This window comes from Rhinatrema bivittatum, chromosome 3 (genome assembly GCF_901001135.1).
Source record: "Rhinatrema bivittatum chromosome 3, aRhiBiv1.1, whole genome shotgun sequence".
Classification (NCBI taxonomy): domain Eukaryota; kingdom Metazoa; phylum Chordata; class Amphibia; order Gymnophiona; family Rhinatrematidae; genus Rhinatrema; species Rhinatrema bivittatum.
In genome coordinates, this window is record NC_042617.1 from 110,811,111 (window position 1) to 110,838,510 (window position 27,400).

At 41.2% G+C, this 27,400-nt stretch overlaps 1 protein-coding gene across 2 annotated transcripts in view; it reads right to left on the bottom strand.

Moving 5' to 3' along the window:
* Positions 1-27,400, bottom strand: part of APLF (aprataxin and PNKP like factor) — a 447,297-nt gene that overhangs the window by 21,431 nt on the left and 398,466 nt on the right. For both annotated transcript variants that reach the window (XM_029593580.1, XM_029593581.1), the window contains exon 10: positions 18,403-18,444. In XM_029593580.1, coding sequence (XP_029449440.1) covers positions 18,403-18,444 — 42 coding nt within the window. The remainder of the gene's footprint in view (positions 1-18,402; positions 18,445-27,400) is intronic.

The window sequence follows — 27,400 nt, forward strand, 5'->3', positions numbered from 1 at the left end:
ACAGCATCCAGAATATCTCTCCTAACTCTCACAGAGGATTCAGAAACCCAGGTATAAATGGTTTACAGTGGGCATCGCTAGAACAAGACCTGTGACTCTGAGACACCCATTTTTCCCAACTTTGAAGCATCCTGAGTATCCACCCCCACTCCCACAGAGAAGTCTGACATCCAGGATTCAGAATCCGAGGAATAAATGGATTACAGCGGGTTCTGGTAGAATAAGGCCTGTGATGAAGGAAGAAACACCCACACTCTCCACTGCTACCCTTATATAATGCATTTTCTGCATTGGAGAATGAAGAGGCCCAAGTAACAGAATATGAAATGAGGTCTGAAAGGGAAATAGTCACCCAATGCACCCAGAAACATTTCAACATGATCAAATGTCATAAAAGAAAGTTGCTTTTGTTGGGAGAATCAATCAGAGGATACAATTTAGGAACTCATTTTGATGGGGACACAACAGTTAAATGCCTTCCAGGATCCTCAGCTAACAGAAATACAAACCAGGTGATGAACACAATTTAAAAAAGTAATAACTGATATCACTGTTATCATCCATCTGTGGACCAATGACCTTGCTAGAAACAGTGTCCATAAAGTACAGAAAGATTTCCAAAATCTAGGGGAAAAGATTAGACGCATGGCAAAGACTATTGCCTTTCTGAAGTATTCCCCATTTATGGAAAGGTAAAGGTTATGTCATATAAAGAATTCCAATGCCTGGTGTAAAGAATGTGGTTTTGGATATACTGGAGGCTGGGGGCCATGTATGGCGCAATAAAAGATTATATGGTAAAGATGGCCTACATTTGTGAATGGCAGGAAAAAGGATGCTAAGTGAAAAATTCAGTTCATACATTATCAGGCATTTAAACTAGGCAGGTAGCCAGTGAATTTGGCATATTACTACCAAGCTAAACAGGAAGAGGGAAGAGGAAGTAAAATCAATCAGTTCAAAAAAGAGCAGAAAAGGTGAATGTGAAGAGCAGCTGGAAAGCTATGACTACAAATGCTCGAAGTCTGGGCAAGAAAATCTCAGACCTGCAAGCTCTAATGGTTGAGGTGAACTTGGACATTGTTGCTGTTACAGAGACCTGGTTCATTGATTTTCATGACTGGGATACGGCCATTCTGGGCTATAACTTGCTAAGAAAGGACAGAGAGGACAGAAAAGGGAGAGGAGTAGTTCTTTATGTCAAAAACAATATACAAGCAACTGAATTGCAAGGGACTTGGAGTAGAGAAGAAGCATTATGGACTGTCCTAAAAAAGAAGATAGTGCTTCCATTTTTACTGGTGTGATCTAAAGGCCAATGACTCAAACAGAAGAACTGGACAGTGAACTCACTGAAGATATCCAAAAGGTGGGAAAGAATTGTGGCTTGTTGGAGATTTTAATCTGCCAGATGTGGATTTGAATATCCCCTTCAAGGGACTCTTCTTAAACAAATGTTAACGGAACTCACAAGAGAGGGTGTAATACTTGTCTGGTGGTAATGTCTCTAATGTTCGGGTAGGGGCACACCTGAGCAACAGTGATCATCAGATGGTGTGGTTCGATTTTGCGAATAGGACACAGAGAAGTCATTCAAAGACCTGAGTTTAGAATTTCAAAAATACTGACTTTGTCAAAATGGGGACGTACCTGGAAGAAGAACTAGAATACTGGGAGAAATGGGTGAGGTGAAACAACAGTGGGGCAAGTTAAAAAAAGCTACTGCAAAGGCAACAAATCTATATGTTATAAAAGTAAACAAGAGTAAAAGGAAAAAGAAACCGATTTGGTTTTCTAAGGAGGTGACTGAAAAAATGAAAGCAAATAGAATAGTGTTCAAGAAGTATAAAGGATTCCCAAAAAAAGAACACAAGAAAGAATATCTGTCAAAACTGAGGGAGATGAAGAAAGAAATAAGGAAAAAGTTAAAGCGGTAGAAAGCATGGCCAAAGAGGTAAAGTAAGAAGAGAAAACATTTTTCATACATATCAGTGAATGAAGGGAGGTTAGTAGTGGTATAGTGAAATTGAAAGGTGACAAGGAGCAATGTGTAGAGAATGACAAAGAAATGACAGAAATATTAAATAAATACTTCAGTTTAGTATTCACTAAAGAAGGACCGTTGCTGGTCAATAAGACTGTAGATGGGCAGGGAGTAGATGAAACTCCATTTACAAAAGAGAATATAAGGGAGGAGGTAGGCAAACTGAAAGTGGACAAGGCCATGGGGCCAGATGAGATATACCCCAGGATACTGAGAGAGCTCAGAGATGTGCTGGTGGGTCCGCTGAGGGATCTGTTCAACAGATCCCTGGAAACAGGAGTGGTGCCGCAGGATTGGAGAAGAGTGGTGGTGGTCCTGCTTCACAAGAATGGTAGTAGAGAGGAGGCCAAAATCTACAGACCAGTTAGCCTCACTTCAGTGGTGGGAAAATTAATGGAGACTCTGCTGAAGGAAAGGATAGTGAACTATCTACAATCTGGTGGGTTGCTGGACCCGAGACAGTCCTGTCAGACAAATCTGTTTGATTTTTTTGATTAGGAGACTAGAGAATTGGATCAAGGAAACGTGCTCAATGTGATCTACTTCGATTTCAGAAAAGTTTTTGATATGTCCCACATAGGAGGGCTTGTACATAAATGAGAAGCTTGGGGGTGAATGCCAATGGGGTGGTGTGAATTAAAAACTGGTTGACTGATAGGAGACGAAGTGTAATTGTAAATGGAACCTACTTTGAAGAGAAATCAGTGTTAAGTGGAGTGTCACATGATTTGGTTTTGGAATTGGTTCTTTTCAATATTTTTGTGAGTGATATTGAGGAAGGGATAGAAGGAAAAAATTTATATATTTAAGGAAGATACTAAGATCTGCAATACAGTGGACATGACTGAAGGATTAGAAAGAATGAAAAGGGATTTAAGAAACCTGAAAGAGTGGTCAAGGCTTTTGCAGCTGGGATTCAATACCAAGAAGTGCAGAGTCATGATTCTTGGGTGCAGTAATCTGAAAGAGCTGTATGTGATTGGGGATAAAAAAAAATGATGTGCATGGATCAAGAGCGGGATCTTGGGGTAATAGTGTCTGGAGATCTGAAGACGGTGAAGCAATATGACAAAGTGATAGCTAAAACCAGAAGAATGCTGGGCTGCACAGAAAGAGAAATAACCAGTAAGAAAAAGGAGGTGATAATGCCCTTGTACAGGTCCTTGGTGAGGCTTCACTTGGAATACTGTGTTCAATTCTGGAGTCTATAACTCAAGAGGGACAAAGTAAGGATGGAGGCGGTCCAGAGGAAAGTGATCAAAATGATGTGTGGTCTGCATGAGAAGACCTATGAGGAGAGGCTGAAGGATCTGAATATTTATAACCTAGAAGAAAGGAGGTGCAGGGGAGATATGACAGATTTTCATATACCTGAACGGTTTTAGTGATGCATATTCGGCAAACCTTTTCCATTGGAAAGAAATCAGTAGAACTAGGGGTCATGAAATGAAATTCCAGGGAGGATGACTTAGAACCAAAGTCAGGAAATATTTTTTCTCGGAGAGGGTGGTGCATGCCTGGAAAGTCCTTCTAGAGGAGATGGTGAAGACGAAAACTGTGAAAGAATTCAAAGGGGCAGGCGTAGGTTGCGTAGGGCAGGCGTAGATTGCGTAGGGCAAGCATAGGTTGCGCACACCGGCCAAGTGCCGGTGCGTGATCCCCCGGCCTAGAGGCCCTATGGAGGCCTCTGGCCATGCCCACGCCCGCCCCTTTTTTCAAGCCCCGAGACAAACACGCGTCGCCAAGCCTATGCAAAAGTAGGGCTTTTAAAATCTGCCCCTGTGGATCCCTAAAGGCTAGAGAATGGAAATGAAGAGAAGAATGCATGGGGGTAACTTGTGGATATGGCAGTAAGTACCCTTAACCAATAAGCCTGTTAGTCTGATGCAACTCCAGCATTGCTCTCTGCTTGAATAGCAGGATATATAAGGGAACTGGATTTGAATAGCAACCGAGAGCCCTGACTTTTACGGTCTGGGAAACTAATAAGTATGGGGGTAACCTACATGGCGCAGCAAATAGTACCATATGCTTGTTGGGCAGACTAGATGGACCATTTGGTCCTTTTCTGCTGTCATTTCTATGTACAATTTTTATATGCATTTTAATATATCCAAGCATATCCTGAGAAGAAAACAAAATGAAATTAACAAAGAAAAATAATGTAACAACTTAAGCAATAGAAAAAAATAATTTACATTATTATATCTAACACATACCGAGATTCATCAAAATGCTATAAATATAGCGGAAGTAGTGCCTGTGATAAATAATGAGTGTGGTTAGGCAAATTGTAGAGTTACAGCATCCCATCGCACATTATTTGTTGTTTAACACACATGGTATATTATTGTGGGTACCACAGATGATAAAGAAAGAGAGTGACTCTGTATAGAGTCAAAGTGAGAAGACAGACAGACAGACAGACACAGACACACCCCGCTCTAACGATATTAAATCCTGTCCCAACAAGGGCCTTGTTTCACCGTCCCGGCTTCTTCAGGGGAACTTGCAATAGGAACGATCAACAATGGGTGAATCACCTCAAACGATTGACTTTAAAGACAATGTCTGATCTCACTCCCACCTGAACATCAAGGGGCGAGCCAGAAAAATCACCGGGTTCAATGTTGCCTCATGGCTGAATCAATCAGTTTCTATATCGGGCTGTATATTCAATGTTCCTGATGTCCTAGGTGTTTTACATAAAAAAGATGTGTTCCTCTTTGTTCAAACCTATTGTATGGTCAACAATGCACTTAAGTTTCCCTCAGTCCACTCATGCCTCAAAAATAGACAAAGATTATTCCAAACATTTTTCCTGAAACCGTTAAACACTGAGAGTAGCGGACTTGGGGGTACATTCAGCAGAAGACATTCTGGGCTTCGCTTGGGAGGTTCATGGAGAGAGCGTTTGATAAAGTTTTGAGCTCCTTATATCTCCGACTGTTTGGAATAATCTTTGTCTATTTTTGAGGCATGAGTGGATTGAGGGAAACTTAATTGCATTGTTGACCATACAATAGGTTTGAACAAAGAGGAACACATCTTTTTGATGTAAAACACCTAGCACATCAGGAACATTGAATATACAGCTTGAAATAGAAACTAATTGATTCAGCCATGAGGCAACATTGAACCCGGTGATTTTTCTGGCTCGCCCCTTGATGTTCAGGTGGGAGTGAGATCAGACATTGTCTTAAAGTCAATCGTTTGAGGTGATTCACCCGCTGTTGATCATTCCTATTGCAAGTTCCCCTGAAGAAACCAGGATGGCGAAACAAGGCCCTTGTTGGGACAGGATTTAATATCATCAGGAACACCACAGCTTGGAATATAGTTATATGTTACATCGTTCATATTCACATGACTATTTATAAATTAAAGGGTTAAGAACTATATTGTTAGAACACGTGTTACAATAGACATTATTAAGTAAGTTTTCATGTGAATATGATTATAAATGAATAAGGTTGATTGTTCAATTGAGTTAGTGATAACAGTGATTGACACTGCATTGTTTAATAGGAGAAGTACTGGTATTTAGGGTTAGTTTGAGATTAGCAGTAGTTTAGAGCTGAGAATTAGGAATATTGATGTATTCTATATTCTTAGGAATCACTAATATGTGTTAAAAGTTTTAAATTAAACAAAGCAATAATTTCCAAAAAATATGTTTAGGATTGGATATCAGTAATTTGTTTTTTATGTAAAATGTTTTAATAAAAAATGTTTTTAATAAAAAGAAACATTTAGGAATTATCTTTGTGCTTTAGAATATATAGTATCGGTTGATGTGCTTTATCTTTACTCCTTCTTGGAGTTTTTTTGAGATATAATAAGCACTAGTTAGGTGTATACATTGCCTGATTTTTGGTTTATTATATAATATATATACACACACACACCACTGTAAGAGGGGACACTTTCAACTTGGAGTGGGTGATCTTACATATACAGTCAGAGGAATTAATTGCAAATTTGATATGACTGAAGAATTTCTATCATCTCAATCAATGAAAGGTACCAACAAGAGAAGTTGATTTGTACAATGCAGTTAATTCCTCTGACTGTGTATATAAAACCACCTACCCCGAATTGAAAGTGTCCCCTCTTACAGTGGTATATATATATCTATAGAGCATTTCATATGGACTATATACAGAGTCTGTCTTTCTCTCTCTCTCTAATAAAACAAAACAAAAAAAAAAAACTAGGTTAGTCAGTGGGGTTTTAAGGGTTGGATTAATAGGGGGAAAGAAAGGCTAATAACCTAGAAAGGGTTTGAGGTTCTATCCCTTAACTGGGAACGAACTGGCCGGCGCGCATCCCTTATAAAATTCCCCTACTTACATGGTAGAAGCATTTGCATGCACATGCGTTTGTCCATATAAAATTGTGCGTGCATATACGCACGTTATAAAATGGCCACAACCTTTGGCGCAAGCATGCATGTTCACCTGCATGCCGGTATCAAGGATACTGTCAGTTTTTGCACAGTAACTTTAATAAAAATAACATTCCCAGTTGAAATACTCTAGATCTCATAGACCAAATTTGCCTTCGTTTGTTCTATGTACCATTAGCTGGGTCAGAAAAGACTAAGATTTTCATCTTAATATACAATTCTTTCCAAAGCTTAAAAATAATCTAATTAATCTCTATCAGTGTCTAAAATCAGCATTACAATCATAGTAATTGGAGTTGTCAAATTCTTATCTGATGTCTCAAAAAAACATGCACAAATTCAGGCTATCATCTGAAAAATGGGACAGTTTTGTTCAAGCACATTCAGGCTCTTTTCTTTTGTAAAGCAGGTGGCCTTAGAGACCAGGGAGAATGACTATAATTGAATTTTAAGTATCCTATCATATAACGTTTAAATATCTCCAAAGCACAAACTGCTTGAATTTTAGGAGAATTTATGAAATGAAAATTGTGGTGCCTGATGTAATTTTCTAAACAAGAGCCCATGTTCTAGCTCAGCAACATATATAAAAGCCCTGCTCTTCACAGGCAAATTTCTTAATCTCATGTTGCTTTTTTTTCCAGTGTGATACAACTGTTGAATGTAATAAACTAAAATCAAATAGACACTCTAAAGCAAAACTACTACCTAAAGGTGTTTGAAATCAGGAGAGGTCTAGAACGGGTAAATGTGAATCAGTTATTTACTCTTTTGGATAATAGAAGGACTAGGGGGCACTCCATGAAGTTAGCAAGTGGCACATTTAAAACTAATCGGAGAAAGTTCTTTTTCACTCAACGCACAATTAAACTCTGGAATTTGTTGCCAGGGGATGTGGTAAGTGCAGTTAACGTAGCTGGGTTTAAAAAAGGTTTAGGTAAGTTCTTGGAGGAGAAGTCCATTACCTGCCATTAATCAAGCTGATTTAGAAAATAGCCACTGCTATTATTGGCATGATGTAGCATGGGATATACTTAGTTTTTGGGTACTTGCCAGGTACTTGTAGCCTGGGTTAGCCTCTGTTGGAAACAGGATGCTGGGCTTGATAGACCCTTAGTCAGACCCAGAATGGCAATTTCTTATGTACTTATGTTCTATAAGGAACTTTCTGAAGACAGCAATTCACCAGTCATATAAGTGGGTCAATGTGATTGCTTTTAATGCTGAAAGGTCATCTCTTCTGGAGCTTTCTGGTAAGGTCTAAAGCTCTTTAAGAAATATGTGCAGGATTTACCACCCCACCGTGGCCATGCTGCTCTCCTCAGTTCAGAGCTTTGAGTGAGGGAGAACAGCTCCAAAAGGGGAGATGGGAGAGTCTGTTTGACTGGAGAACGGCTGTCTTTAGAGAATATCTGTTTACATTCTCTGAGAATGAGCAGTTAACCAAAATTATAAAAGTGAGATTCCCTAGCAAAGGCTTGTCATCAACAAAAAGAGGAAAAAACTATCAACTACACTGCAAATAAGTTGGAAAGCATGTTTTTATTGGGCAAACAACCAAGCTGGTTTTCTGTTTTAAGATTTTTTTTTTAAACATTCATTTGTTTTTAAACAGTCACAAGGAAGAGAAACCAAAATAATATTATAGGCCCATGGGGAGATGGAGTTGGATTCCACCTCTTGAATAGGCTGTGGAGAACAGACAGTCCCAGTATACTATGAGGCTGAGAGGCTGTGTCTAAGCAGGAATGGTATTGTAAATGTGTGGACTGAACTTTAGATCGCAGATTGCTGATGTAGGGGGAGAGGGGGCTGCTGCTGGGTGGGCTTCTAGGGTGCTTCTGTTACTGAGCAGGTGATTGGGAGAGAGGGACTGTTAGGCAGGAGGTGAGGAGGAGTGATGAGGAAGCTGCTAGGCAAGGAACGGGTGGTGGTGGGGGGGGCACTGAGCATGCGGTGGGTGAGAGAGAGAGAGGAGGGATGCTGCTGGACAAGGAATGGAGGGCGAGAAAGAGGAAATGTAGGGTAAGGAGTGGGAGGAGTGAAAGGAGAATGGATACCAGGCTAAAAGGTGGATGGAGTGAAAGGGGAATGCAGAACAAGTAGTGGGGAAAAGAAAGAGAGCTGCAGAGCAAGGAATGGGGAGGGAGAGAGGGAGATACAGGGGAAGAGAATGGGAACACTGGACAAGAAGTGGAAGGGAGGAGAATGGGGTCACTGGGCAAGATGTGGGGGAAGAGAAAGAGAGGGGATGCTTTACTGGAGTAGTCACCACCTGAGGGACAGCATGACTTTCCTGCCAAAGGAGAGAGTGCTGGACCAGAGCTGCCACTGGTAAGTTAAAGAGGGTGAGGGCCTTATTCTGAATATCTATCCTGGCCACAGAAAATGTTGGTCCTAGCACGACCTGAAAGAGAGGGTAGGCAGGCGCTACCACCAACAATTTGGTGGCATCCAGTTATTTAAGGAGGCTTTAGACCAGTGTTTCTCAACTTTTTGTATGCCAGGGACTGGCTAACTACCTTCCTTAAATAACATCCAATCATTTGAAAAATAAGAAAAATCATCAGTCAGCTAACGCCTCATCATTAAAAAAATAAAGGTAAGAAATCCCTCCCTCTCTCTCCATACCGCTTGCCAACCAGCAATACTACTACAATTAATACCCATCACAGTGGACTTTTTTTTTCCAGCTGGGGCCAGTACTGAGGTCCAATCTCTGAGAGTGAAGCAACAGCAGCTGAATGTTAATGAGCCTGCATGAGACTGAGTCAGAGTCTACTCCCCTCTCAGGCCCCTTGGTGGCCCTGTCTCTACCTGGCTTCTATATGGAGGCAGTGCCTACAATCGGAGCAGGTCCTGATTCAGTTTCACAACAGCTCATTAAACTTCAGCTGCAGTTGCTCCCTTCCTAAACGTGTGAGCCTCAGGATCAGCCCCAGCTAGAACAAAAAAGGTCTGAAGAGCAAGGAAGAGGGTTTGCTGATTGAAGTATTGTGCAGTGCAGGTCTTGCTTCCACCTCATGCTCCTGCAACAGTATTTGCTCTATAGACTGGGAGAAATGCCTTTGGGGACTGACTGGTGGTTGAGAAACACTGCTTTCGACTTAACCTCCCCCTGTAAATCAAAAGGAATGGCCTTAACTATTTTTTCCAAAAGAAGAGAAGGACAGATCTTCAGGGGGATATCTTTTCCCTGCTTGAAGCAGAGATGGCCCTGAAGGGAGGTGAGAAAAATATTAGAAAAGCAAATCACCTGACACACAAAGAGACATCAAACACCCCTGAGGCCTGAATTTAATTTGCTTGATTCACTGAGTAAACATCCTCAATCCTCCTCTGCCTCGAAGATTAAAGATGGCCAGGGTCGGCATAGTAGGTGAATTATCATCCTGCAAGGCTCTTTGGAGTTGAGTGTCAAAAGCTTTTGAATGGACCTTTGAAGACTGATGCAAAAACATCTTGTCATGGGAAGCTGAGTTCACTTTCAGGTGAAGCCACGTAAGATATTGCAGCATCTCCTGCATCTTCATGATCTTGGACACGTGCTAGAGAGCTGTCCTTTTGCTTTGGAGCCTTATTCGATGTGGCCCTCTCAGCCTCTATGCTCTACTTATTAGAACCTTTGACTTGGCTCCAGCAGGGGGAGCCACACTTGTCATAGAAATGAGATGACAGAAAAAGACAGTATAGCCTATCTTGCTGCCCATCTACAAGAACTACTCATCTCTACAATCTTTTCCACTCCCTCATAGACCCCCTGTACTTATCCAAGGCTTTCTTGAATTCAGATACTCTCTCCTTGTCTCCCTTACTTCCATTGTTCTATGTATCCACCACCCTCTCTGTAGAGAAATATTTCCTTAGATTACTCCTGTCTACCCATTTTCACCCACATTTCATGACCTCTTGTTCTAGATCCCCCTTTCCATTGGAAGAGGCCCACATTCCGTGCATGGAAAGCCTGGAGGTATTTAAATGTCTATCATATCTCCCCTATCTTGCCTTTTCTGTAGGATATATATATACAAGTCTGTCCCTGTATGCTTTATAATGCTTATTTTAGTAGCCACCCTCTCGACTGACTTTATCTGGTTTATATCCTGTTGAAGGTGTGGTTTCTGGAATTGAACACAGTATTCCAAATCAGGTCTCACTAGGGACTTATACAGAGGCACTATCACCTACTTTTGTCTGCTGATCATTCCTCTCCCTATGCTCTTGGGCCTATCCTCAGATTAAGAAGCTGAAAAGGTTGAATACTCCTTTGGTACAGCCTCAGCAGCGGTACTTGGTGTGCTCCTAGAGCTATGTGTTACGTTTTGTGGAGCAAGGTAGCAGAGGAGCCTTCTGGACCCTAACTGCTTGAGACATCTTTGTGCAGATACTGCAGTCTGAAGCATTGTCATTTTGCCCCTCAAATTTCTAGCAAACCTTGTAATAATAAGTGATAGACATCTTCTATTGACACTTGGAGCAGAACTTGAAACAGGTTCTGCTTCTCTGATATGTTTATAAAAATAGATCCAGCTAAATAAAACAAATAAATCTTCAAGACATTAGAGGGCCAGAAACAAATCTGAAACGTGGCTGAAACAGACTGCTTCAAGCCTAAAACGAGGGAAGAAAACAAATATTTTTGTGCCAGGAAATAGTACAATAAAAGAGACAAGGAAAGGTAAGACCTTGCCAAAAACCGCACCTAATAAAGTTGGGGCGGTGAGGGTGAGGGTGAGTGTGTGTGTGTGTGTGTGTGGAGAAAGCTTAGAATGAAGAAAAACACAAAGAAACAGCAAAGAAGAGGGGTTGCTGAAGCTCACACTTCCAACAATTCTGGCAGATTAAAAGGAAGCAAGGTGAACAATGGGGCCATAGCAGTGTGGGAACTCCTGTGCATGCACAGAAAAGACCTTTCCAAAAAGCTCTGGAAAAAAAAGTCTGTCTGGTACTAAGCAAAGTCATATGACTAACTTATATGACTGAAGTTGAAATGTTTGTCTTCAGACAAAGTTAATATCAAAACAGGGTTCAGTACATTATAGTACAAAAATGAAATGTCAACCTCAGTGATTTCTGGTGGAGAGCATAAGACAAAAAAGGGATGCTTGAAATGGATCTACTGTGTTCAGCTTTCCTTTTCATATGAAATCTTTCAAGATAATTTGAAAAATGATGGATTTGAAAATAAAAAAGCTTTTGAAGTATTTCTAATCTGCTAAAAGTTACTTTCCAGACCATCAGGTTGTACAGGAGAAGCTGATCTATTACTTATTGATTGTTTCTTCTTGGTAGTCTTGCTGTAGCACAGACCCTCAAATATTGCAGATTTCTGTGCAAATCTTTGGGCAGCGCCACATAAATCAACTAACTTTATTATGGGAGGATGAAAATTGCCCAGAAGAGTACATATTTAAACTTTTTATTAAGAAAATATTATGTAACAATTTCACATACAACACAGAAGAAATTAGCATGACTAAATCAGGAACTACCATTAAATACAACAGAATGCACATTCAGCACATCTGCAATAGGGAATAATACTTCTACACATACTCTATAATATTCCCAGAAAAAGAGGCAAAAAAGAAAAAATAATCAGAGGAAAACTGAGGAAAAAGGCACAATCCTGAGGACCGGCACCGGAGTGTGATATACCAAAAATGCTAAAGAACTAGAAATCAATAGTCAAAAGCCAACAAATGTGACAAACTAGCTCACATGAAAATGCAGGAAGCAGCAACATTTTCATTCAAAAAGGACCTAAATTGTTCAAGGCAAAAAAAGGAAATATCTGTTACTCTATCAGTCATGGCATTTGCAATGCAAATATACAGGTCGATACTGTAACGTGCGGTTGAAGATTTCCCATCTGTAACGTGCTGGGAGCGCACAATTCGGACGCGTAAGGCGATCCAGCGATACAGTCTCCAGTTTCACGCGTCCTTAGCGCTTCTTAAAACAGAAGCATAACCCTTTCCGCACGCAGCATGTATATGATATGTAAATGAACGAATTAGTTGTATAATGAAGGAATTAGCTATTCCCCTCCGATACTGTGACGCGCGCTCAGATTATCTCCTTTGTAACCCGCTATTTTGCCGCATCCTTAACCTGTTAGTTTACCGCCTACCCTCTACTTGGTGTTAGTGTGGTGTTAGTGTGGTGTTCGAAAATTAAAACGGGAATAAAGTGTAAAAAATGGGGGTAAAACCGTAAAGTGTAAAAAACATTGCAGCGTAAGTTGTTTATATATATGTATAAATACCTGTCACTTTCCGAATCCCCCAGACGTGCGGTCATCGAGGCGGCGGCGGGAGCCGGCGAGCGGGTGCGCGCGCGTTGGATCCAGGCGGCGGTGGGAGCCGGCGGGCGGGTGGGCGCATGTTCGATCTAGGCCGCGGCCGGGTGGGCGTGCATTCATCCAGGCAGAGGGAGCCGGCGGCGAATGCGGCCTCCGGCTCCCTCTGCCTGGATGAATGCACGGCCCCCGCCGGGAGTGAATGAATGCCCGTGTGATTTCGGCGCTCGTGTCAAAAAGGAGGCGCAAGGGACGCGCTAGTGTCCCTAGCGCCTCCTTTTACCGCGGGCCTAATTTGCATAGGCCACCCTCCTGAATCACGTGCCCAGGAGAGTGGCCTGCGCTTGCCCGCTCTCCCGTGCATTTTTCTGAATCGGCCTGTCCCTTTCTCTTTGAAACTTGCTATGGGTACAAAGTAAATGTATTTTTAATTTTGTTTGGGAAGAGTTTGCAAAAAAAAAGAATGTGTGTTGACTTGAAAATACAAGCTACACATATTTCCCAACCCCCCCCCCCCCCCCCTTTAACCTTGCCCCAGGAGATGCCTTCCCTAAATGCAGCTGAAAGTTTGCACATTTTTAATCCCATCCTTCCATCTAACCTATGCGTTGACATGACAATCCTTCAGTTAGGCACCGAAGACCAAAACTCTCTCTGCAACCTGGTACAAGCACATCCTGAGTCATAACTTTAGATGTCACAGCTGTCAAATGGCTGGAACGTTATCAATCCCAGAATTGGGAACATTGCCTAAGTGGCATTCTGCCCTGTAAGCCCAGAAAGCAGAAGCCAGGGTCAAGAATTGAACTCTGATCTTCCACATGGCAGTGCATAATACTGTCATTGAAGCATCAGGCTGACTTCTTGTAAATCTTGAATAGTCTACAGGGAAAACATTTTTACTGGGGGCATAAAAAGATGGCTGGCAGAACAGATGCAGAATGTGAACCTCTCCTCCTCGGGCAGCCTGACTTCTCTATAATTCCTTTTTAATAGCAAAATTACCCTTTGATGATAGGGGGAAGAGGAAGGGACACCCAGTAATCTTCCCTCAGAGCCTCCTGCACTGCAACTAATCTAATAGACTCTTTATTGTGGCAGCAGCCTAGCAGTCTCAGAGGGCATTGCTGGATGGTTTAAGCCCCTCTGGACTTGTATGAAATCTTCCTCCCAATTTAGAAGTTTCTCTTAGCCTGGATTAGCACACAACATTCTCCTCCATTTTCTGTGGCATCAGAGGGCCCCCTGGAAGCTATTGCTGCTCCTGAGTTGGGGTGGTTTGAGAGATCCAGTGAGAGGTGGGCCCTTTGCAGGGAGCACCACTAAACAGCCCCACTGGACCTGTAGGAATTGGAGTCCTATTGGAAGCAATGGTAGATTCAGCTCCAACTGGAAGCTCACATACATCCTTAAATCTGGGAATTGGCATTTGCCCACAGGTACCTTTGGTATCAAGAATGGAGCCTTGAGCTATAAAGAGCCCTGCGGGGAAGTGGAAGCAGAGGAGAGATTTGGATAGACCTATCAACTAGGGATATTGCCCTGAGAGAGATTTGGAAAGCCAGTGTCAACATGGACAAATGTATCCAATGATTGACATTTTAATTAATTTAAAGATAAGATGCATGCAATGGCTCAAGATCATGTGGTTACAAACACTATAAATTGTAGAGATGTGAATCGGAGCCAGAATCAGTTCGGATTCCGGTTCCGATTCACATGTGGTTTTTTTTTCATCGGGACCGATCGCGGTTTTGTTTATCGGCTGCGCCCGAGCTGATAAACAAAAAACCCACCCCAACCCTTTAAAACTAATACCTTAGCTTTCCCCACCCTCCCGACCCCCCAAAAAACTTTTTACAGGTACCTGGTGGTCCAGTGGGGGGTCCCTGGAGCAATCTCCTGCTCCCGGGCCATCGGCTGCCACTAATCAAAATGGCACCGATGGCCCTTTGCCCTTACCATGTGACAGGGTATCCGTGCCATTGGCCGGACCCTGTCACATGGAAGGAGCACTGGATGGCCGGCGCCATCTTATCGTTTTGGGGGAGAGCGGGAAAAACGGCACACAAAAATAACCCCTAAACCCACCCCGACCCTTTAAAACTAATACCTTAGCTTCCCCCAACCTCCCGACCCCCCACATAAAACTTTTTACAGGTTACCTGGTGGTCCAGTGGGGGTCCCTGGAGCAATCTCCTGCTCCTGGGTCGTCGGCTGCCACTAATCAAAATGGCGCCGATGGCCCTTTGCCCTTACCATGTGACAGGGTATCCGTGCCATTGGCTGGACCCTGTCACATGGTAAGGGCCGGCCAGCTGTTCTTGAATCTTGATGAGCTTTTGTACTGGAGTTCAGAACCAATACTGGAGTTCAGAACCAATACTAAGGGCTGTGAATGACTTGCTGTTTCTTTCATTTTTTAAAAGTAATTTCTTGTAACTAGACTTGTTCTGTTTTTCGTTATAGTAAAAGCCTGTTTTTTTTGCCTTTATACGATTTTTGAAATGTATTTAGAAAAAAAAAGTTTAAAAAATTGTAAAAAAGGAAAACATTCTTACTATATGGTTTTCCAAAATGCCTATGTTTAATAAAACAATGCATTAACATCTGATATCAAGTGATATGGGCATGTTATTTTCATTTGGTGCTTTAGAGGAATATACATAATGAACAAGGGCTTATATATCCAATTCCTTGTCCTGATTGAAGACATATTTGAAAAGACATTCAGTATTATTTATTTATTTATTTAAAATTTTTATATACCGGCATTCATGTTGCAAACACATATTATTGCAATTTACCTCAAGGCATTAAAGCAACTCCTTTCACATATGAAATTAGCATTAAATATGGAAAAAACTGAAATAATATTATTAGATAGAAAAGCTAGAAACGAAGAAATTCCCTCACTGATTTTCGAGAACACAATAAAGATAAAACCGACCGTCATGGTGCGAGATCTCAGTATAACCTTAGATACAGACCTTAATTTTAAAAAACATATAGCAACCAAACTGAGAGAAGGTTATCATAAACTCATTACCCTACGAAGGCTAAAACCACTACTTGAAACAAACGACTTTAGAACAGTATTGCAATCGCTGATCTTCTCAAATATCGATTATTGTAACGCACTTCTATTAGGAATCCCGCTTTCCACTATTCGACCCTTACAGGTGTTACAGAATGCAGCTGCTAGAATTCTGACAGGAAGCAAAAAGTGTGGTGTGATCATATCACACCAATTTTGATCTCACTGCATTGGCTCCCAATTAATTATCGTTCCTAATATAAAACAGCCTGCATCATACATAAAATAATTTATGGTGAACAAACAGAATGGTTAAACACAGCCATCCGACTACACGTTCCCCAAAGGAATCTCAGATCAGCAAACAAAGGCCTACTAACTATTCCCTCAGTGAAGTCAGCACATTTGAGCCAGGTATGAGAGCTAGCAATATCAATAGCAGGCCCTAAACTCTGGAACACACTGCCAGCAGACTACATTAGACTACAAGCCGACATGAAAAAATTCAGATCCGATCTCAAAACATGGCTTTTTAGTTGTGCTTATGCAGCTTCTAACTAAAGATTTTCATTTATTGTTTTAAGAATTTTATACTTTTATTGCTTTATTTAAACTATGTACTTAATCTTTTATGCAGTTGTGCTTCCTTTAGATTTTAGATATTTTGAATTAATTTTAATTATCTTAATTTAGAATTACTTATTTTATCATTGTGTTTTATTGACAATTTTATGTTTCATGTTATGCGATTGTAAACCATCGTGATGGATACTCTGATATGACGGTATATAAAATCTAATAAACTAGAAACTACATGGTAGGATTTATTCACAAGAAGCTCTCTTGAGTACCCATGTCCTATCTGCGTGCAGATTCTTCTATTATTTACAAACCTTTGAATAAATTCCATTCTGAAATATGTATAGAGGAGAAGAGAGACAGAGTACATAGGATAGATACATGAAAAGATAACAGCAGTTATCTTTTTTTTAATAGAAGGGAAAGCCTAGGATAAGGGGTCATGACATGAGGCATCAAGGAGAAAAGACATGAGAATCATCAGGAAACTTTATTTATTTTTTTCACAGAAACGATCGTTGTAGTGTAGAATGTCCTCCCAGAGTGGGTGGTTATGGTTAAAACATTAATGGACACAAAGGGTATGATTTTAAATTGGGTTATACAAGTAAACATGGGCTTTTGATAATTATTACAATATATATCATTCAATTGTCCACAGGTCATACCATGCGTAAGTGCACTTTATGAGGCTAAATGGCTTTTAAAATTGCTACGACAGTATATTACATTCACGCCTGTAACTCTTTTGAAAATTACCTCCTAAGAGAACGTAGGATAAGCACAGAGGATCTTTAGTGCATAAATGAAAGAGCAGAAACATGACCTAGTGGCATGTTTTTAAGTATCTAAAGTGCCCTTTTGGAACAATTTGACAAATAGTAATGGGACTGCCAAAATGAAAGGCAAGATGGGTAAGAAGTGTTAGAAGTCTATTTATAGAAAAAGCTGGTGCAAGTCTACACCTGGGGGAATTCTGTGCAAAAAAATTTAAAATTCTACAAACTTTATATTGGTCAAAATAACACAATTTACATGACAGTCTTGTAATTACATTTTAATTAATACCATCTCCTCCCCTTATATAGGCTCCCTCTCTCTGAAACCCACACAAGCATTCCCCCACCCCCATGCTCTCTCTCACACCCTCCTTCTCTCTCTCCCCCTCACCCTCTCCTCTCTCTCTCTCTCACACACACACACACACACACACATTCTCTCTCACCGGGACCTTCCATCTTCGCCGCGACAGGGGTACACTCCATTCGCGGCACACGGGGGCCTTCCATTTTGCTGCAAACAGCGCGCCGGAGCCTTCATCTTTGCCGGGGTCTCCTCTACTATTTTCTGCGCAGGGGAGGAATTCTGCGCAAATTCTGCGCTCCGCAGTAGCGCAGAACTAAAGTAGCCTTATGTACTATGTACATGATGCAATTTTTAAAGCCAAAGTATGGTGCAAAACCTGCAGATTAAAAGTATACATGGTCTTTGCCCCAATGTGGACCAGCCAGGTTATAGTAGGCAGAGGCCATGTGTGTAAAGTACTGAACGAGATTTCATTCTGAAGTCCTTGTGTGTTCTTTTCTGCGCACACTCTACAGCAGGGGCAAGTCCTGAAGACCCCAAATTTTCAAAAGGAAAATCCACTGGGAGTTTTCCTTTAAAAGTCGGCTAGCAGGTCTGTGGGTTCAAAATAATGCCCAGGAGGTTTGAAAAGGGCTCCTGAAAGGACATTTTCTGAAAAACCTGCAAGTCTTGTACTTCATTTTCAAAGGGAAAGTACATGGGAAGATTTTTGCTGGAAAACAGCATGCATACATTTAAATATCCAATCTACATGTGTTGTTTTCGAACCCCGCCCTGAACACAACCTTGAGAACCTTGAAGCTAAATATATGCATGCTATGGATCCCTACCCAGATTGAAGGAGGGCAGTTTTTAGACTGCCAATTTACTCAGAAAATTGTCTTCTAAATCACTCTTGCATTTAGCAGTCCCTTTTGGGTTCATTGAAGAAAGCAGAATATTCTTACCTTTCTTTGCAGTTTTTCGTCTGGATCTGCTAGCTTCAGTTTCTAAAATAAGCAACATGAAAATGTTATCTTTAGAAAGGCTAACATGGTATTGGGTTCTCCCTGAATAGTTCATGTACCGAATTCACAGCTCTCAGGTTTAGAAAACTAATAAATACTAATAAAGTAATAAATACAAGAACAGCAGGATGAATAGTTGCACATAAGGGCAATGTCATCTGATGGCTCCAATGCGGAGCATATTTATTATTTATTTATTTAGTCATTCTTATATTCCACACAATAGCAGCATAGTTACTAAGAGCAGATCACAACATGAACACTGATAGAATATGCACAACACAACCTACATAAATTAAATCTAAAAATAACACAGAAACAAAAGTTTAACATAATGAAAGCTTCATTAATAGGGCCTTACGTTTTTTTCTGAAGCTTTTCACGTCCCATTCATCCCGCAACCAAGCTGGCAAAGCATTCAATTACATGGGACCCATGTATAAAAATGCTCATAATTTTGTACGCTGCAGCCTAAAATCCTGAATGTTGGGACTGTTAGATAATTCACGTCAAAAGTTCTTAAAGTACAGGAAGGGTTGTACTGCTGTAGCTTATCACTTAGAAAACAAGCAGCAACAGAATGTAGTACTTTATGAACGATGATCACAATTTTAAACTGAGCAACCATTGCATTGGCAATTAATGCAGCTCACATAATATCAGTGTACTGTGCTCGGTCCATGGTATACCAGCTATTAAGCCTCGATGTAGCATGTTGGATGAGCTGCAAAGTATGCATACAGTTTTTAGCAGACCATTATAGAGGCTATTACAATAGTCTAAATGGCCTATCACAATAGCTTGAAAAACAGAATAAAAGGATGCCCATGATAATATGTAACTTAAAGGTCTTAGCATTTTAAGTTTTTAGAATGCAATCCGAGAAACATATCTCAGGTGGGCCTTAAAAGATAAATTTGAATCAAGCATAACTCTGTTTTGTGCCTCATAGAAAACGGGCCATTGAACCCTGACATGCATTAAATAGTTTATGCACTCTTTAGGGGGATATTTCTCAAGTCATAAAAGAGATGTTTTCTGTAAATTTAATACTAGCGAATTATTGTGCAACCATGAATTTACAACATCCAAATGCTAATAAAAATGTGATTGTGGAAAACTTCCATTTTTGGAGTGGAGCAAATAAAACTGGAAGTCATCTGCGTATATATAATACGACACACCCAGAGATTTCAAGACTGCACCAATGGGCTGCAAATAAATGTTAAATAATAGCGATGAGAGCTCAGAGACCTGAGGCACACCATATGTCAAGGTCCTGCAATTGAAGACATCCCCTTCCAATCTGAACATGCTATTTTCTATTTTGAAGAAAAGATTCAAACCATGTAAAGACAATAATCATAACCCTGCCAGACGACCAAGTAAAGTACTATGATCCAGGGTCTCAAAGGAAGTGGATATGTCTAATTTTTCAATATCCCAGACTCCTCACCATCTAGCCAACAATAAAGAACATGTAAAAGAGATACCAATAGTTTTTTGTGCTATAACCTTTTAAAAGCAGTAAAGGGGTAGATTTTAAAAGGTGTGCCTGCACGTCCATGAGAGTGCGGTTCCCGGCGTGCGCACATGGACGCACGGATTTTATAACATGTGCAAGCCAGTGCGTGCATGTTATAAAATCCGTGGGCCATGCGCACACGCATGCCAGATTTTATAATCCATGCACACGGGGAGGGGGGAGGAATTTTACTAAATTACATGTAGCAATGCAATCGGGCCTTCCCCAGTTCCCTCCAATTAAGGAGCAGACTGGGAGAGAACTTCCCTACCCCTCTACCTAAACTCCCTCACTCTTCCCCTTTCCTCCCCATCCCCTAAACTTGTCCCAGCAACTTACAGAATTTTTGTTTTACTACTTACTGCTTCCCTGGAGAAGTAGTTTGCACATGCCAGCTGACTGCCAGTGCGCGCTTCTCCGGGACATCGGCTAATGGCTGCTGTCCCAGCTGGCCTCTGTCCCACCTTGCCCACGACCCCCGATCCTACTCCTTTTTCAGGGCCTGGCAATTGTGCACGTATTGGCACTTACATGCATGGCCGGGCCCTTTTGAAAATGTGCGCGGCGTGCATTATTTGCGCACATGGCTCTTTTAAAATACACCCTTATATGTGTAAATGTAACCTGCTAACTTAGCAATTTTAAAAAATCATTTATGTGCATAAAGGGGCAGATTTTCAAATGGATATGCGCGTAACCCCCGAAAAGCTGCCCCAAGCTGCCCCTGCGTGCGCCAAGCCTATCTTGCATAGGCTCGTTGGCGTGCGCAAACCCCGGGACACACGTATGTCCTGGGGCTTTGAAAAAGGGGAGGTCCGGGGCGGGGCCGTGGTCCAGGGGCATGGCCTGGGGGCATGACGACGGTCCGGGGACGGGGCTGAGTGCTCCGACACAGCGGCCTGTGCCAGGGCATGGCGCGCCGGCAGCAGGCCAGTGTGCGCAAGTTACGCCTGCCTTGGGCAGGCGTAACTTTTGGAACAAAGGTAAGGGGGGGTTTTAGGTAGGGCTGGGGGGCGGGTTGGGAAGAGGAAGGGAGGGGAAGATGGGGGGAGGAGGAAGGAAATTTCCCTCCGAGGCCGCTTCGATTTCGGACCGGCCTCGGAGGCAGCCTGCACGGCTCGGCGCGCGCAAGTTGCACAATTGTGCACCCCCTCGCGGGCGTCGACCTTGGATTTTATAACATGTGCGCGGCAGCGTATGCATGTTATAAAATCGGGCATAGATTTGTTTGCGCTGGGTTGCGCGAACAAATCTGCGTCCGCCCGCAGGTTTTAAAATCTGCCCCAAAGTGCACTTACACGTAAATATCATATGGACAATTTAATGGCATATATTGTAGCAATTTTCAAAAGCCCATTTACACGGGTAAATTGTACAATTGTAAAACCCAATTTTAAGCATGTATTTGCTTTTTAAAATCAAGCCCAAATTATCTTTCATCATCTAAATTGGGCTTTTTAAAATCAAATTATCTTTCATCATCTAAAAATTCACCAAGTTGCATCTAAACACATTTTTCTTATACTTTTCCTAACAAGGGAAGATTAAAAATTGTGCATAGGTTTGACAATGGACTTCGGGATAAGGCTTGATTTTTTAGCACCGTCTTTAACAGTGGCCAGCTTTGAGTAGAAACCAGACTCTTTGTTAATGATTTGCTCAATATCATCCTCATAGTTTAAAAAATAATTTCCTTCATCCCTTTTATTAAAATAAACAAACAAAGATCTAACCGCCAATGAGACAATATTATTTTTTTCATCACTATAGAGAATTCTTTAGCAGACAATAATAGGACAAAAGTCCATCTCTCCACAAATATAGAGCGACTCAACGGAGGCACAACTGCCTCACAATCAATAGAAATTTGAGATTTCAACTTTACAATTTTGTCAGAGCATATCCCAGAGAAATGCTTTACTGGGCATATGTGAGAATTCTTGCACAGTCATTGCCTCGTGAGCTCCCTCAGTCTTATAATATTAGCTGAAGCATAAAACAACTCCAGGAGGGTGGAGTAAGGGTACATATAACTGATCATCCTACCATTCCTCAAAGAACAGTTGTTACAGGTAAGCAACTTTGCTTTATAGATTTTAATAGCTAATAGGTTTTAGTTACTTTTTCTTTTAATTTTGTTTTATTTTATAACTGTTTGTAATTTGATTGTATATTTATTGTTTTATCCTTATTATTGATTGTATTTTATTGTATAATTATTTGAAATGTAAACCGCTGTGAAGGCTATGCCGAGACAACGGTATATAAATAACAATAAACCTTAAACCTTTCTCTGAGAACAAGCAGGATGATTAGCCACACATGTATGAATTCCTAGCTAAAGGTTGCCTCAACGAAAAAGAGAATAAAGAACTACCACTATCACACTGCCAACGGGCTCAGAGAACATGTTTTCTAGAGTGAAAACCCTCATCTTATTTTTCTCTCTTTGACTTTTTTTTTTTACATTTACAATAAGAAGGGTAACCTCAAATAATAAAAGGGAGTAAGGAAGGAGGAAGAATGAAGTTGGACTCTACTCCTCAAATGGACCCTGGAGAACTGACTGTCATGTTGGGAGTCAGTGTCAAAACACTAATAGGATGTAAATATGTGCACTGAACTTTACATCAGTCTTGAAAATCTCCTAAATGGTGGCTCACCTTGGATAGGCTCCAATGCTATGTCAGCTCAATCATTTTGAGGACAATTTTCAAAGCCATTTACCTAGGTAAATAAGCATGTACCTGGGTAAATTGGCCCGACTGAAAATTGCCCTCCCCAAATGCATCTAGAATTATGCGTGGGTCCATGGCGTGCATACATTTAGTTGCATAAAGAAAATAACATGCAAGGAGGTGTTCACTATGGAAGAAGAGAGCCAGTGAGATCCTTGGTGGGAATTTGTTTTCCCTTCTTCCCTCCCACTCCAGTTGAGAGCGTCTGCCCGACGTCATCATTTGGTTACTGCTGGGGCTATTTAAACTTCACGTCTGTGGGAGGATTTTTAGAAGCTTGTGCTGATATCTTCATGTTTCATGGGAAGGAAAAGGAAGGATAACGATGATTAAGTTTTCTTCTGCTTCTCCTTAGGGTCCCATGGACCAACATGTCCAGCGGTTATCAGTGTCTATCCCTGTGGACAAGAGCAGGGAGGTTTCTATAGCATCAGAGGTCTCCCTGAGTCCAGGATTTGTTTTACCCCCACCCCAGCTAAGGAGGCTCAATGGCATGTTTGAGGCACCCAGCGAATATGGGGCCGCTGTTACTACTTCAGTGATAAATGGGAGAAAGACTTTGGACAAACATATTGGTCATCAGATGTTTCTTCTCCCGGATTCTCTTTGCTCTTCACATTTTGTGGGAGGATGGATGAGGATAAATCATCGATGAACCCTCACTTGTCAATTTCAAAAGCCTTACGCGCGCCAAAACCAGGAGAGCGCAAGTCTCGGACCCATGCATGCTGCGTGGATTTTAAAAGGACCGCAATTACACCTTTCTCTTGTTACACGCATAAAACTTTTTTCTGAAAAAAAGGGGCATGGCGTGGGCATGGTCTGGGTGGGTCATGGGCAGGCCATGTCTGAAGCATGAATTCAGCATGTAAGTATTTATGCGCACAAGTGTATGCCGGGGGTCCCCTACCACATAACTTTACTTCTGCTACGGTTGGCGTGTAAGTTGTGAAATAAAAAAATATATATATGATAGCAGGGTTTTAAGGGTCGGCGCTAATAGGGTAAAAGAGAGGCGAGTTAGCTAGGGGGTTAGGAAGTCCTCCTCTTTACTGGGGCAAACTGGGAACGAACTGGGAAAAGAGGTAAATGCGTCGGCGTGAGTGTCTAGTAAAATCCCTCCCACTTACTCAAGCGAGGTGGCATTTGTGCGCCTCAACATGAAATCATGTACACATGTACATGCTAATTGTCGATTTTAAAACATTTGTACATTTTAAAATCACTGCATTCATCTTCCCTAAAACAAGATCTTAGAAGCAAAGAACACAGATGGCGGAAAAAACCCTTCCGCAGAGACAAAGGCCGCCTACAAAGATACCATGCACAGTTACAGGAATATGATCCTCTGTACGAAGAGAGACTTCTTCGCCCAAAAAATTCATCACTTCATCTTTGACTCCAAAGCCCTGTTCTCTACGTCTCATCTCTTACAAAAACTGCCCCACCAACCATTCCCGACGACCAAGCCGAAACCAAAGCTACAGAACTAGCTATTTTCTTCGATAAAAAAATCTCCAACCTGGGAGCATCACTTAATGCCAATAATCACCAGTCTTATTCCCCCTATAACACCACTATTCAGCAAAATTCTAGACTTGAATCATTCGAGCCCACTTCCTCATTGGAGATTGAAATCTTGCTCAAGAAGCTCAAACCATCCTCTCATCCGGACCCAATACCATCAAATCTCCTCATCTCCATCCCAAAAATTGTAGCGAAGCCTATTTCAGAAATCATCAATTGCTCTCTTGCTCAAGGGCTGGTTCCAGACGCCCTTAAGATCGTGATAATCAAACCGTTGCTAAAAAAAACAAACTTGTCACCTGATGACCCCGCCAACTTCCATCTGATAGCTAACTTACCGTTTATTGCGAAACTTATAGAAAAAATCGTAAACAAGCAACTCTCTGAATATCTGGACTTACACAAGATTCTTGCCCCAGCTCAGTTCGGATTCCGAAAATCACTAAATACAGAATCACTATTAATCTCTCTTTCAGACACTATCATCCTCAGCCTAGAAACAAAACAACCATACCTCCTTGCTCTTCTCGATTTATCCGCGGCATTCGATACAGTGAGCCATGCAATTCTTTTAGAACGCCTCTCGGACATTGGTATCACTGGGACGGCACACAGATGGTTCAAATCTTTTCTCAATAATAGATGCTTTAAGGTCAAAATCAATAACAAAGAATCCCACCCCGTCAGCTCCTCCTTTGGAGTCCCACAAGGTTCTTCCCTCTCTCCTACTCTTTTCAACATTTATCTTCTTCCGCTCTGCCAGCTTCTAGCAAATCTTAACCTAAAACACTACATATACGCTGATGACATGCAGGTATTAATCCCCATCAAGGAATCCCTCTCCAAAACTCTCAGCTTCTGGAACAATTGCCTTCAATCAATCAATCAACCACCTCCTCGCCAGCCTGAACCTAGTCCTAAACACTAACAACCTAATCAACTATATCACATGACGACAAGTACGGACTAAACAAAATACCAATCACTTTTCAAATTAATATCTCCCCGCATGTCAGAGACCTTGGGGTTATTCTGGATAAACAGTTCAACCTAAAAAAATTTATCAATACAACCTCAAAAGACTATTTCTTCAAACTTCAAGTACTGAAAAAGTTGAAACCCCTCCTCCACTTCCATGACTACCGGACAGTGCTTCAGTCCATCATTTTCTCAAAAATCGACTATTGTAATTCGCTCCTTCTAGGTCTTCCAGCAAACACTATCAGACCCCTGCAGATGGTTCAGAACTCCGCCGCTAGGATCCTGTCTAACTCCAATAGAAGAGAGCACATCACACCCATACTTCACAACCTACACTGGCTTCCCATCAAATTTAGAATTCTCTACAAAATACTTATGATAATCTATAAAGCCATGCACAATCTAACACCTCTTGATCTTAACATTCCTCTACATTCCCATGAATCCTCAAGACTGATTAGATCTGCATACAAAGACACACTCTATGCCCCACCAGCAAAGAAAGCCTTAAGGAGACGTGCTCTATCCACCGCTGGTCCCTCTCAATAGAACGCTCTTCCCCCAGAACTCCGGCAAGAACCATGCCTTCTGACTTTCAAAAAGAAACTCAGAACCTGGCTATTCAAACTAGCCTACCCATAACCAGACGATCTTCACCATTAACTTACTTTTCAAACAAGCCTATCCATAACCAGATGAGTATTACCACTAACATACCTCTACGAACATTTCCATGACCTCCTTCACTGACTTATTATTGTATATCTATTTATTTTACTTTTACTTATATTTATTTTAAATTGTACTGGTGGAGATTTACAGTCTTCCGCCTAATCGATTCTTCGTTCTCTAAATGCCTCACTTGTTAACAGTTGCTTATTCTTCCTCCAGTTGTATCTTCTGTTCTCCCAGTTCTATGTAACCCGGTTCCATGTAATGCTAGTTGCAATTTTGTGTTACACTGTAAATCGATATGATATGTATCTTGCCACAAGAATGTCGGTATAGAAAAGTTCAAAATAAATAAATAAATAAAATAAAATGTATCTCTCAGAGAATAAAAGAGCACCTTTTCTATCTGTTTCAATGTCTTTTCATGCGCCTGAGGTGACTGATGAGACATTACATATTTGTTTGACATTTGGCATGTAGTCATTAACTAGATCATACTATGTCCTCTTCTATGCTGTAACTTTTTAAATTGATAAAGGATTCTAAATCTAAATTCCAGGAACAGTAGAATACTCTTGAGATTACATGTTCTAATGTTACTGTTCAGATAGCCTCACTGCAATCCACAGCTGCAACACAAATCAAAGATAATTTGCTACGCACAGTCAAGTAGAAAATACGGAAAATCAATATAGTGAGAAGAATTTGCTATTTTTACATTTTCCGTAAAGTAGACTATTATCAGCTCAGGAATTATCAGGAATTATTTAGGAAATATCTTATGGAATTCTTAATGATAATTGAAGACAATTATCCTAATCTTTTCAAAATGTATTATAATCCTAAAAATAAGATGTCTTTTCTCCTGTTGAGGGTGGGATTCACTCTCTGCTTAGAGAGTCCTTTCTCTATCTGATTTCCTTGAGGCTTCTAATGATCATGGACCTATGAGAGCAACTCTCCTGGCTTCTTTTTGTTCGGAGTAAGAGAAGGGTATGGTGTTTCAGAAGTTCTGTAGGAATAAAGATATTCCATTCTGTGGACAAAAAACAAGTTTTCCTGGATGCTTCCCAGGTGATGCAAACTCGAAGGAAGCAGTTTCTACAGTTGAGACATAAATATTTGGACTTAGGGCCACTTTCTTAAATTTCTATATAAAATGTCTATAGTAACATAGTAACTTAGTAATGACAGCAGAAAAAGACCAAAATGGTCCATTTGGTCTGCCCAGTAAGCTTTCCAAGGTAGTATCTGCTGTTCCGTGCAGGTTACCCCCCGTTTCTGTTAAGGATAGTAACTGCCGCTCCGTGCAGGTTACCCCCAAGCCTTTTTATTTATTCCCATCCTCTAGCCTTTAGGAATCCGCAGTGTTTATCCCATGCCCCTTTGAAATCCATCACAGTTTTAGTCTTCACCACTTCCTCCAGAAGAGCATTCCAGGCATCCACCACCTTCTCAGTGAAGAATATTTCCTGACATTGGTTCTAAGTCTTCC